Source organism: Eptesicus fuscus, chromosome 23 (assembly GCF_027574615.1).
Source record: "Eptesicus fuscus isolate TK198812 chromosome 23, DD_ASM_mEF_20220401, whole genome shotgun sequence".
Classification (NCBI taxonomy): Eukaryota; Metazoa; Chordata; class Mammalia; order Chiroptera; family Vespertilionidae; genus Eptesicus; species Eptesicus fuscus.
In genome coordinates, this window is record NC_072495.1 from 11,326,900 (window position 1) to 11,339,859 (window position 12,960).

Sequence of the window (12,960 nt, forward strand, 5' to 3'; positions counted from 1 at the left end):
TTTAGTTACTGAAACTAGGAGGGAACAGCAGTATCACGTGAGACAATCTGCTTTTAGAACACTTCCAAACAAATGCAGCTGAACGTGACTTAAAATGCAGCTGTTCTTTGTTTTAGCAACGAAGACCGAGACTTTGGCAAGTGAGTTTTCATCATTTGTCAATGGTGAGTACTGAGCTATCACGATGCAATTTTCTGAATGAGAAGGTCGCACACTTTCTATACGTCACCACCGTACACATCACCTTCTAACGTTTTCCTTATTAAACTCGCACACTCACACACATGCCCACGATAAACAGAAAAAGAAGACCTACCTCTTTTTCATTTCTAACAACTGATTATTGAGCACAGATCTCTCCTCTTCCACCTGGAAAAGAGCACACACATGGAAGGTCAGTTCCCAACGAGCCCGCAGAGAGGCCTAGTTCTCAAGCCCCAGGTTCCATTCCCAGGCCCAGAGCAGTGAGAGCAGTTGGCACCATATCACAGGAAGTACAGCTATTTGTTTACAAACCATGTATGACCTGACTGACTCCCTTTCCTCACGGACTTGAGAATTAAAACTACTAATCAACAGCTGGTTTTGCTCAGTGGTTAAGAGTGTTGGCCGCCCACAGACCAAGGGTTTGAGGGTTCGATTCCTGGTCAAGGGCACATACCTGGGTTGCAGGATCCCTGCCCGGGTTGGAGTGCATGCAACAGGCACTCTCTCTCTCTCTCTCCCTCCCTCCTTTCCTTCCACTCACTCAAAGAAAATTGACGGGAAAAAATATCCTCGAGTAAGGATTAACAAAACAAAAGAAAGTATTAAAAAACATCTGAACAGTAAAGGGCATAAACCTTAGACATTCAATAAATGTTAACAGATGAGTGCAAACGTCATTATGAACATTCTGGTTCCTTTCCTGAAACAACAGAGGTTGAATGTCACCAACTCAGGGAGGGCTAGGAACAGGTCATTTACTCTCTGTGGGCCTTGTTTTATGCTTGTTCTATCTCAAGCCTTCGTTTCTCGCCTATAAAATACAAAGGTTTCCAAAGAGTCAAGTCATAAAAGAGAAAGAAAGAGGGAATCCTCCAGTGTAAAGAAGAGTGAAGATCCCGGCCAGTGTGGCTCAATGGTTGAGCGTTGACCCATGAACTAGGAGGTCAGGGTTCCATTCCTGGTCAGGGCACATGCCCAGGTTTCGAGCTCAATCCCCAGTAGGGGGTGGGCAGGAGGTAGCCAGTCAATGATTCTCTCTCATCACTGATGTTTCTAGCTCTCCTCTCCCTTCCTCTCTGAAATCAATAAAACTTCATTTTAAGAATTATATTTTACAAAAAAAAGAGAGACAGAGATTCTATGGTCCAGCTTCACTCAGCCCCACTTGCCCAGAAGTCCCTGAACCCAATGAAAATTGTGATGGTTGATGATCACCATTTCTCCAAAATAAAACATGGCAAGCTAAAAATAGCATTCCCTTCCCAAGCATTCATGTTTGGTAATTCAGGTTTATTTAAGAGGCAGGCAATCACTAATGCATCAACTTATTTACTTATTTTTAAATTCTTATTTATTAATTTTAGAGAGAGGGAAGGAGGAAGGGGAAGAGAGAGACAGAAACATCAATCTTATTGATGCATTCATTGGTTGATTCTTGTATGTGCTCTGACTGGGGTTTGAACCTGCAACCTCGGCATATTGGGATGATGCTCTAACCAACTGAGCTGCCTGGCCAGAGCCCATTCATGACTCAGTTTAGATGATAACCCCATGTAATGTTTTTTGTATGCACCACGCGCTATAACCAAGAAGAACTGTGGATGAAATACTGGTATTGAGTCTCTAATCCTATCAAATAGTCACAGGCAAACTGTAACCTCATTCTGCAAATAACCAGAGGAAATCAGCACTGTTCCCATAGTGACAGCCGAGTGCATCTGCAATCCTTACAAAGGAGAAGATGTATGAGGGTTGGGAATGATAAATCAGACATTTCAGGAGTGACTGCCTAAGATGACTATTGGAACAGAACTCACAGTAAGATGGTTATTTTTAGTATTCCCCATGAAAAGAAAGAATGCTCTGAATTCTTGCCATTCCTCCTGAGACCACATTAGCTGCCGGAATCCACAACATGTGTCTTCACTGTCCATACATAGCAAGTGCCCCACTCAGTTAAAGATCAGGCTTTTGCCTGGCCAGTGTGGCTCAGTGCTTGAGTGTCAAACCTGTGAACTGGGAGGTCAATTCCCGGTCATGGCACATGCCCAGTTGCACACTCTATCCCCAGTAGGGGCGTGCAGGAGGCAGCTGATCAATGATTGATTCTCTCTCATCGTTGATGTTTCTCTCTCTTTCTCCCCCTCTCCCTTCCTCCTGAAATCAATAAAAATGTGTTTTGTGGTTTTTTGTGTTTTTTTTAAATATCAGGCTTTTGGCAGCACAACTCTCTGCAACAAGGCTTTGGACTGGACGTGTGAGGAAGTCCAAGGGCATCTCAAAGTCTCTACACCTCCTGTAAGACAGGACAGGATGTGAAGCCCTGGCTAAACACGACACACTCATCTCATCCCATTCCTGCCGTGTTCCATGACTCCTGCTGTCCTGAGGTCCGTGTGGGGAGAGAAGAGTAAAAACGACCACAACATGGAGCTCTGAGCGCTCCACGTAAGACAACAGTGGCAACTGTGACAGGAACACAAAGAAGGAGCCGAGAGCTCTGAGCTGCGAGGCGACGAGCTTTAGGGTGGGCTTCTGACAACGAGGAGAGGTTCACCACATGGGGAGGCAGACAGGATGTCGCAGCAGAGCCGTGAAGGGAGGTGACCAGGTACGGCAGGAGATGCAGAGAAAAAGGAGCGGAAGGAGCAGAAGAAGTTACAAGAGGAGCGTTGAGAATGCAGTTGCGGTGCCAAGTGCTCAGAGTGGGAAGGAAGGCAAGATCGGTGCCACCACTCGGTAAGCGATGACTCAGGCACCCGTCACCTCGGGTGCAAAGAGCAGCATGCAGGGGGCTGGGAGGGAGGCGGGAGGTGGGAGACAGAGGCAGAAAACAGAACACTCTTTTTTAAAGTTTGAAAAGAAGGAAGAATCGGGGTTGTAAGTGTGAAAACGCACAGCAAGATTTAGAACTGCTTTTAAGGAAAAGAGATTTCTCAACCCACGGGGGATCTTTTTTTTTAATATATATTTTATTGATTTTTTACAGAGAGGAAGGGAGAGGGATAGAGAGTTAGAAACATCGATGAGAGAGAAACATCAATCAGCTGCCTCCTGCACACACCCCCAATGGGGATGTGCCCGCAACCAAGGTACATGCCCTTGACCGGAATTGAACCTGGGACCCTTCAGTCCGCAGGCCGACGCTCTATCCACTGAGCCAAACCGGTTTCGGCCCCACGGGGGATCTTAATGGAAAACTAGTGGTAGCAACTATAGGCAGAATGCAGACATCAGGAAGGACAGGTGACAAGCTGAATGGAGAAAGGAGACATAAAACACCTGAAGCAAATGGACAGACAAAATGTGGTACGTCCACCCAATAAAAGACTATTCGGCCATGAAAAGGAACGAAGCACTGACACCTGCTGCACCCTGCATGAACCTTGAGAGCACGATGCTGAGAAGCCAGACACAAACAGACACGTGCTGTATGATGCCATTTATAGGAAATATCAAGAATAAAAGCCCTGGCCGATTTGGCTCAGTCGTTAGGGCGTCGGCCCTCAGACGGAAGGGCCCCAGGTTCAATTCCTGGTCAAGGGCACATACCTTGGTTGCGGGTTCCCCAGGCCTGGTCAGGGCGTGAGTGGGAGGCAACCAATCAATGTGTCTCTCTCACATTGAAGTTTTTCTCTCTCTTTCCCCTTCTCTCTCCCCCTTCCATTCGATCTAGAAATCAATGGAAAAAATATCCTTGGGTGAGGATTAAAAATCATCATCATTACCGTCATCATCAAATCCATAGAGACAAAATTCACCAAGTGGGGAGGGAGAAGAGATTAGTGTTGCCAGGGGCTGGAAGAGGAATGTGGAGTGACTGCTTAAATGGGGGCAGGGTCTCCTTCTGAGGTGATGTAGCTGTTCTGGACCAGCACAACACTGTGAATGGACTACATGCCCCTGAATTGCACACTACAGAATGGTTACAGCAGTAAATTTATGTCCTTCGCAAGAGACCTCACTTTTGAGCCTCCGCTTCATCGACTACAAAGTAACCCACTGTCGCAGAGGTGTGCTGTGACGATTCTGTGAAACGTGCACAGTAGTCTGCTCACGCGATATGCAGGGAGTTTTGGGGCTGCTAAGTAAGGGAGCCAGGACAATTCAGATCCTACCCCGTGTCAATCTAGTCTTCGCTGTATTAATTTTTAGAATGAAACACTAAATATTTTTATTAGTACTACACTGAAAAGTCTTTTTTTTTTTTTTTTAAATAGGGTTTCTGCCGAACACTGGCTCTGTGGTATATTTCTGAACATAGTTGATCAATAGTTTCGAAATGTAAGAGAGTGAAAATTTGTAACTTCACACAAGTAAAAGTGCTCTAGGTTCCTAGAAGTCATACAATCAGAGGAATAAGCCAGCAAATGCACCAGCCTTCTTTAGACTAAGGTTTCTTCGAAGATAGTTTAAATGCGTGCTTCTCGCCACTCTTCTGAAATATGTACACACACACACACACACACACACACACACACACACACACACATCTCTATGTAAAACTGTAGATCTATATCAAGGGAAGAGTTTTTGTACTCCTTCTTGGGAATCAATGTCGTTAACAACCTTGAGCATCAAAGCCTATGATGCTTTATTCACACCTCTCGTCTCTCCTGAGGAAAACCTAGAAAACGGCAAAGGGCATAGCAACCTCAGTCCTTAAAGGGAAGCCATTTTCTTAGCTGCTCGTTTGCAGGTGCTATTTCCTAACACCCTTCAACGTCACTGACTTTCAAATGTTTAGTCACAAAACCTTTTCTTTTCTTTTTTTAAAAAATATATTTTATTGATTTTTTACAGAGAGGAAGGGAGAGGGATAGAGTTAGAAACATCGATGAGAGAGAAACATCGATCAGCTGCCTCCTGCACACCCCCTACTGGGGATGTGCCCACAACCAAGGCACATGCCCTTGACCGGAATCGAACCCGGGACCCTTCAGTCCGCAGGCCGACGCTCTATCCACTGAGCCAAAACCTTTTCAAAAGGAAGGTAGTTAAGGCCCCAACATGCGGAAGAGGAAGAGCTGGGGGATGGAGAGGATCCCTGAAAACCTCCCCAGGCACCGTGGCAGCCCCGACAGAGTCCTCTCTGGGTCTGGGTGACAGAAACAGAAATGTAATCAATGGCCCAGCGAAGGTCAGGACATGAGACGAGAGGATGACCTCTGGGTGCTCCTCCCACTTACAGACCCCGCTCTCCCCCAGACAAGTTCAACAGGACACGGTGAAGGAGATGGGAACAGACGCAGCACTGAGCTGAGGGCCTTCCCTGGCCCATCTGCACAGACACACCGACCTCAGAGCTCCCCAGTGCTTCCGACTGGGGCTGCACAGGGAAGAAAACCTCTCCTGGGTTTCTGCTTCTCACGAACTCCAGCTGCCCGTGCGCCGACCGAAGGAGCGCACCACCCTAGGTAAGGCAGCCCACTCCGATCTGGCCTGGCCCAGATCAGAAGACGACAGATGGCCTGACACCGTTAGCTGAACGAGGCTGAGCAAGTTACCATCTTCTCTGTGTCCCCGTTTCCCCTTTTACGAATGGGTTCGTGACAATGCCACTCCTAGAATCACTGTGCAGATGCGTGAGATGACAGCTGTCACTTGTTTGTGCCCGTCACACGGTAGGACTCAACAGAGGAGAGAGACCATCGCCAACAGCACCCTGGTCCTCCCAGAGGCTGGAGAGATGCGGCATCCCTTTTGTGAAAAGCTATAATGGAGACTTTAAAAGTCTGAGCTCAACTCTCCAAAAAGGGCTTTCGCCACAGACTGCATAATGTCCCCAGATACACTACACACTTACCCCAAACTACTCCACCCCTTGAGAATGAATGTTTGAAAAGCATGCTGGGAAAATTTTTCCCCTTGACGGGCAGAGCCAGAATTACTACACAGTGACGTTCCCTCCACGATGCCACTTTGAGCTTCGGCTCTGACATGAGGTGTGACTAACAACCGAGCACTTGGATCTGGCTGCTAAAGAATAAAGAGCAGAAGGTGACGTTCTTTAAAGTCAGGTTGGTTTCAGTGTCTAATAAACTTGCCAGAAACCTGTGGGGTTTAAACACAGGAGCAAACGGGCTGTGGCTGGTGTTCATTCTGGGTGTAACGCACATCCCGCACACCAATGCACAGGAGTGCACACGCACACGTGGTTCCAGTAGGAAATGTCTGTTCAACGTCTTAAAATTTAAAGTGAAGCAGAGTTCTATTTAGAAACAGCTGCCAAGCCTCACACCAAAACCGTACTCTTGGAATCTGTCCCCTTTTAAACCCATTTTGATGAAAGAAAAAACAAAATCTTAGAGAAAATCATTTTAAAAGTGTAGTAGGAAGAAGATACCGTCCTGTCCATGTAAATGCACTGCTGTAAGATCAGCTAATAATGATCTTAATTTCTAGTTGCTGGCAAGTTCCCAGTGGTGGTGTGTTGTGTGTAAGGACCTGTCAGTGACTCCTACCCTAAGCCCTACAGCACAGCACACTTGGGAACAAGGAGACGCGGAACACAGGCAGCGTGACATCCCAGTGGGAAGGACCCAGCCACATGGAGCTCCTCTGGGGTTGCCTCTACGCAGCGCCCCGCCGGCAGCAGCAGGCGTCGGCGTGGCCGAGGCAGGGACGCCCACCCGAGGCCCACTGACCTTCTGGTGACTCGTGACTTCGTCCCTGCTTCTCCCCAGCTCCTCGGCAAGTTTCACGTTCTCCGCTTTCAGTGCTGAAAGCTGCTGGGACTTCTGAGCGGCTGCCTGCTTCAGGGTTTCTCTGCAAGGACAGTGGGTGCAGGGTTACCATAGAAACAAGACAGGCACGGAAACTGTGGGAGCCGACCAGCTTCACAGCACTGAGGAAAATGTATCTGGGTCACGTGCCCGATAGGATCTATAATAACAGGAGGCAGTGTTATCTCCATGCAGGAGGGGCTAAATGGCTCTAACCTCTCAGAGGAGGATTGCCACCCACGGGTATTATATTTTTTTATAAAACCTAATAAAATCTACATCCAGCCTTTCACCACCCACATTCACCTTACTTCTAAACACTCCCCATACAAAACGCAATGTCACTATCAAATAAATGACAAGAGAAATGGTCAGTACCCCTCTTGACTTCAGGAATATATCCATTAGAAAATCATACTAAAGCCTACTTATGTTGAAAAAGGGATTTACTTTGCCACCAAGGTACTCTGTCCTAACTGCATTAAGTCTGTAATCTTTATTTTTATTGTTGGATTTTTTTATTTTTATTTTTTTGCTGGCAGAAATAAAAATCTAATGGTCTCATTTGTCGGTATCTGTCAGAATCAAGTGCTGGTCTGAATCTCAGTATATTTTTTTTGCCAACTAGAGGTGTAATCCCAAAGGAAATGTAGTTTTTTAGTTACGTAGCAGGTGTTTTTATTTGGACTATATTCTTTCTGTAATGCTAATCTGTAATCAAAGGAAATAAAATTTTAAAAATAGCCTGCTAACCTATCTTGTGAATATCAGCATATGAAACATGAGCAGGGCCTGGCTGGTGTGACTCAGTGGTTGAGCATCAACCTATGAACCAGGTGGTCAGGGTTCGATTCCCGGTCAGGGCACACGGCCAGTTGCGGGCTCAATCCCCAGTAGGGGGCATGCAGGAGGCAGCCGATCAATGATTCTCTCTCATCATTAATGTGTCTGTCTCTCTTTCCCTTTCCCTTCCTCTCTGAAATCAGTAAAAACCTATTTAAAAAAAACAACACACAAAAAAACTTGAGCTGGCTAACTCTATTTACTAAGCATCTTTCCAAGATTAAAATTAATCCAAAATATACCTCCCAAGTTGTTAACCTCCATACATGGACATTCCAAATATTTTATTTGCTCACTACATTGTAGTTTTATGCCATCGCAGGTTTTGATACAATTATGCATCTTGAGTCTGTGCTGGCTACACTCCCTTTAGCAAGCTGCCATACATGGCTGAATTCTGAGTCCAGTCATCTGGGTATGAATCCATCCACTGACGCATGAACACATCTATTTTTAACTTCAATTGTCTAATGGGTGGCGGTGCTTGGCATCTCCGTTTTCTAGATTTTTAGTTCTCCATCCACCTATAATATGCATGCTGGGCTAGCCTTGTGAAGACTTAGGGGAATAAATCTGCAAAGCAATTCTCTTATTAGCACATTAAATTTGGTGTTTTACGGAGATATTTATTTAGCAAGTGAAGAAAAACTGAGACAGAGGGAATTTTAGCCTCAGGTAATTAGTCATTCAAAACCTAGGAGGCTTGCCCTAGCCCCGTGGTCGGCAAACTGCGGCTCGTGAGCCACATGCGGCTCTTTGGCCCCTTGAGTGTGGCTCTTCCACAAAATACCACGGCCTGGGCGAGTCTATTTTGAAGAAGTGGCGTTAGAAGAAGTTTAAGTTTAAAAAATTTGGCTCTCAAAAGAAATTTCAATCGTTGTACTGTTGATATTTGGCTCTGTTGACTAATGAGTTTGCCGACCACTGCCCTAGCCGATTTGGCTCAGTGGACAGAGTGTCGGCCTGTGGACTGAAGGGTCCCGGGTTCGATTCTAGTCAAGGAGGGCACATGCCCGGATTGTGGGCTCAATCCCCAATAGGGGGTGTGCAAGAGGCAGCCAATCAATGATTCTTTCTCATCATTGATGTTTCTATCTCTCTCTCCCTTACTCTCCGAAATCAATAAAAATATATTAAGAAACAAACATACATCAAAACCTGGGAGGCTTGATGTTAGCCATGGATCAAAACATACACACACATAGGACAGCTGAAGTCCATCTTCTGTCTAATGAATCCCTGACCAAATAGAAGGTTTTACTCATGATGAAATCATCATGAGCCAAACCTTTCACTCCCAGGTGAGAACTGCCCTCCTCAGGGGATGTTTGGTCTCGGCGTTTGTGTGGCCTGTGAGAGACATTTCTGACCCTATTCTTTCTCCAGGAAAGATCTCCATCTTTTAAATGTTTTTCAATCCTTGGTGTCTTTTAGGAGCCCACAGCAAGGAAAATGTAAAAAAGGGGTCTAAGAAATATCAAAATGTCCTAAGTCTTTGTTCGATGTTTTAAAATCAACAAAAATGCTTTTTTACACATTTTCTCATTGAATCCTCAAACCCTTAAGGAGGCTCATGGTATTATTTGTATTTTAAAGATGAGAAAACGGAGGCTCAGGGAACTGAAAAGATTTGTCCCAAATTGTAAAGGCAGCAGTAAGTTGTAGAATTGAGAAAACTGGTGGCCCGGCCAGCATAGATCAGTGGTTGAGCATCAACCCATAAACCAGGTCACCGTTTGATTCCTGGTCAGGGCACATTCCTGGGTTGCGGACTCAATCCCCAGCTGGGGTGTGTGCAGGAGGCAGCCGATCAATGATTCTCTCTCATCACTTATGCTTCTCTCTCTCTCTCCCTCTTCCTTCCTTTCTGAAATCAATAAAATATATACATATATATATAAAAATATATATATATATATATATATATTAAAAACTGGCGACATGGACCTGATTTGAAAATAGAAACACCTTTTTTTTCTTTGGAACGCAGTGGGTACATGCACTTCATAGAGGAGGGCCAGGAAAAAAGTTAAGAATCAAAGCAGCCTAGCCCTGGCCCAATGGCTCAGTTGGTTAGAGCATCACCAAAAGGTTTCGGGTTCGATTCCTGCATTGCAGGTTCCAGCCCCAGCTGGGGCACTTGTGGGAGGCAACCAATCGATGTTTGTTTCTCTCTCTCTCTCTTCCTCTCTCTCTAAAAAAGATCAATGAAAACTTATTGTTGGTTGAGGATTTAAAAACAAAACAAAAACCAGCCTAGGCTCTGTCCGCCTTGTGGCCTGGCCCCTCGCCTGGACCACGGCCGTCAGGGATCAGGGGAGTGCGGCTCCAGGAAGGAAGACGGGCCGAGGTTAGAGGGGCAGCAGCACCGCCTTCCGCTCCTGCTCCTCTGCTTCCACTGGCATGAGGCCAAGCTTGCAGTGCTTGAGGGGCTCATTCAAGGAAGGGGGCACAAAAACAATTTACCTCTTACGAGAGGTGAAACCACCCCACACTGTGGGGGAGGGGGCAGGACAGAATGATTGAGCAAGGACCTTGAATACTTCAACCCCAACCAGTGGAGTGACCGTGACCAGAGTCTCGAAGTCGTATAGCTGGGAGAAGGGATCATATTCGACTCCTAAGCTCTCTTGGCAAGGCCCACCCCGGCCCTGCCCCTCCGTTTCCTAGGACGGCCCAGAGAGCTCAGAGGTGGGATGCTGGCAGTGGGGGGCTGGGTTGGGGTTTGGGCCACCAGCCAGCACACATTTCATTTTGATCTTTACCACACCTGTATTTCTGACTTACGTCAGTGTGTTGTTATAGGGGCCACTTCTCAGGTGCAATAACACCTAGGGGGCAGCCGAAACCGGTTTGGCTCAGTGGATAGAGCGTCGGCCTTCGGACTGAAGGGTCCCAGGTTCGATTCCGGTCAAGGGCATGTACATTGGTTGCGGGCACATCCCTGGTGGGGGGTGTGCAGGAGGCAGCTGATCGATGTTTCTCTCTCATCGATGTTTCTAGCTCTCTATCCCTCTCCTTTCCTCTCTGTAAAAAATCAATAAAATATATTTTTAAAAAAACAAAACAAAACACCTAGGGGGTAGGAGGGTGACTATTTTTACTCCATGTACTTGTCAAGTATTTTTTTTTTTAAATAATTAGCATTGTTTTCACGTTTGTGACTTTAATAAGTTCCACAACATCTCTCACAGGAGATAAACTTACATTTCTTTCCTGAATTCTTCCATTTTCTGATTCTCAACAGTCAGAAGTTCTTTCGACTTGTTCAGCTCTTCCACATTTTTCAAGTTGTTTTCTTTAAGTGTATCCAACTTAAAGACCAAGAGAAAAAAGCTCAGTGAAATTATCTCGTTTTCCAATGACATGACTGAATAATGACAAATTATTCACGAAAATGGGCATTAAAAAATAAGTGAACTCAGTCACTTATAAAAATAAAAATCACCCTGGTGAAGAGATTGCATATGACCAAGTGTTATAAACTGTAACACCCTCCCCCCCCTCCGCTTTACACCTAGTTGGATTCCTGTACACCTGGTCAAAATGTCAGACTAAACTGCTTCGTAAGTAAAATGAAAGTTTCATTTCACCTTGTGTACAATTCCTGACATTTATCATTGAACTTGCTAGTCAAGTATGAACCATCCTTAAAAAAAGAAATTTCAAAGGCTTGACCTCAGTAAGTGTTCTTCTTTGTAATGAAAACAAACCTCTCTCCTTAAGATTAGTGATTTAGGCTATGATATTTTTCAACACCAGTACCAATTTTACATAGTCCTCATTTAAAAAGTTACTTGAAACAAAACATGTGTAGACGGGGGATGAAAGAGTTATCCACTGGAACTTCAATCTGAGGAGGACAAAGCCATGTAGTGATACTAAAAGGCCCTCACACACCCTCCGCCCCGCCACCTGCCCGCGGGGGACAGAGATGAGTGGGGATGTGACCAACCACAGGCTCTGGCAGGGGCTGCAGTTCTAGGTGGGGAGCCCCCATCAAGGATGGGGAGCCCTTTAGGGGATCACCCATCACACAGGGTGTGCTCCGGGCACCGCCTGGCTTTCTGGGATTTGTACACTTATCTCCCATGGCCAGAGAGACTTTTGCTATGCCACATGTCACCGGTCAGGAGTCCTAGAAAGTGTCTTGCTAATTTTTACACACCACCTTCCTGTTCGTGCCCTCTAACATTCCAGTGTCACAGAACAGGAAAAACAAAATATCACCGTGGGTCCAGAAAATGAGTCGTACAGCCTTGTATTCTGGCTGCAACCGAGACACCTGGGCGTAGGCTATTGAGGCACCCGATTCTAGCCTCAGAGGTGAGGGCCAGTCCCTAAAACCTCCTCATCTACTTTAGCTTCTAATGTTGATGATCATCAATGATTTTTTAAATGTTTTTATATTTTTAGCTTAAAGTCTTCTCCGAAGACTGTTAATTCTATAAATATACACCCTACCGTGTCAAGTTTTATTGACCCTATAATTATCTCAAAATGCTCATGTCTTTCACAGATTCACATCCTGGATCTTCCATAATGAGAAGGCCAAGTCTTTATCGTGCTTTACTTAATGTCTTATCTGCTTGTCACGTTTAAAAGCACCCAAAGGCCCTAGCTGGTTTGGCTCAGTGCATAGAGCGTCAGCCTGTGGACTGAAGGGTCCTGGGTTCGATTCCAGTCAAGGGCATATGTCCGGTTGCAGGCTCGATCCCCAGTAGGGGATATGCAGGAGGCAGCCAGTCAATGATTCTCTCTCACCATTGATGTTTCTAATTCTCTCTTCCTCTCTGAAATCAATAAAAATATATTTTAAAATATAATAAAAAATAAAAGCACCCAAAGTTCTATAGAATTTTATGTAAACTATTCCCGGCGAATCACCCTGCTTAGGATTTTGGTAACATCTTTCCAAAGACAGAAAGGATTGATAGGAGTTGGGAGGATGGAGGGAGGAAATCAGAGGAGGGTGTAAGAATGAGAATGCTACTTTTGGACAGAATCGAAATGATCTCGACAACATAAATGTATCCAAGACCCAGAAGTGACTAATTTGAGATGACACAATTGGGAACCAGTTCTGAATTAGGACAAGAAAAGGCCTACGTCAAACTCAGAGCTGAGGAATGAAATTTAATGGCTCAAAGTTGGGGGGGGGGGGAGGTGTATGTGATCTAAGAGA

At 45.5% G+C, this 12,960-nt stretch overlaps 1 protein-coding gene across 2 annotated transcripts in view; it reads right to left on the reverse strand.

Annotated features, from left to right (window-relative positions):
- The window catches only part of CLIP1 (CAP-Gly domain containing linker protein 1), an 89,339-nt gene that overhangs the window by 19,084 nt on the left and 57,295 nt on the right, over positions 1 to 12,960 (reverse strand). For both annotated transcript variants that reach the window (XM_054712808.1, XM_054712809.1), the window contains 3 exons: positions 10,983 to 11,089; positions 6,855 to 6,975; positions 317 to 369 (listed from right to left, as the gene is read on the reverse strand). In XM_054712808.1, coding sequence (XP_054568783.1) covers positions 317 to 369; positions 6,855 to 6,975; positions 10,983 to 11,089 — 281 coding nt within the window. The remainder of the gene's footprint in view (positions 1 to 316; positions 370 to 6,854; positions 6,976 to 10,982; positions 11,090 to 12,960) is intronic.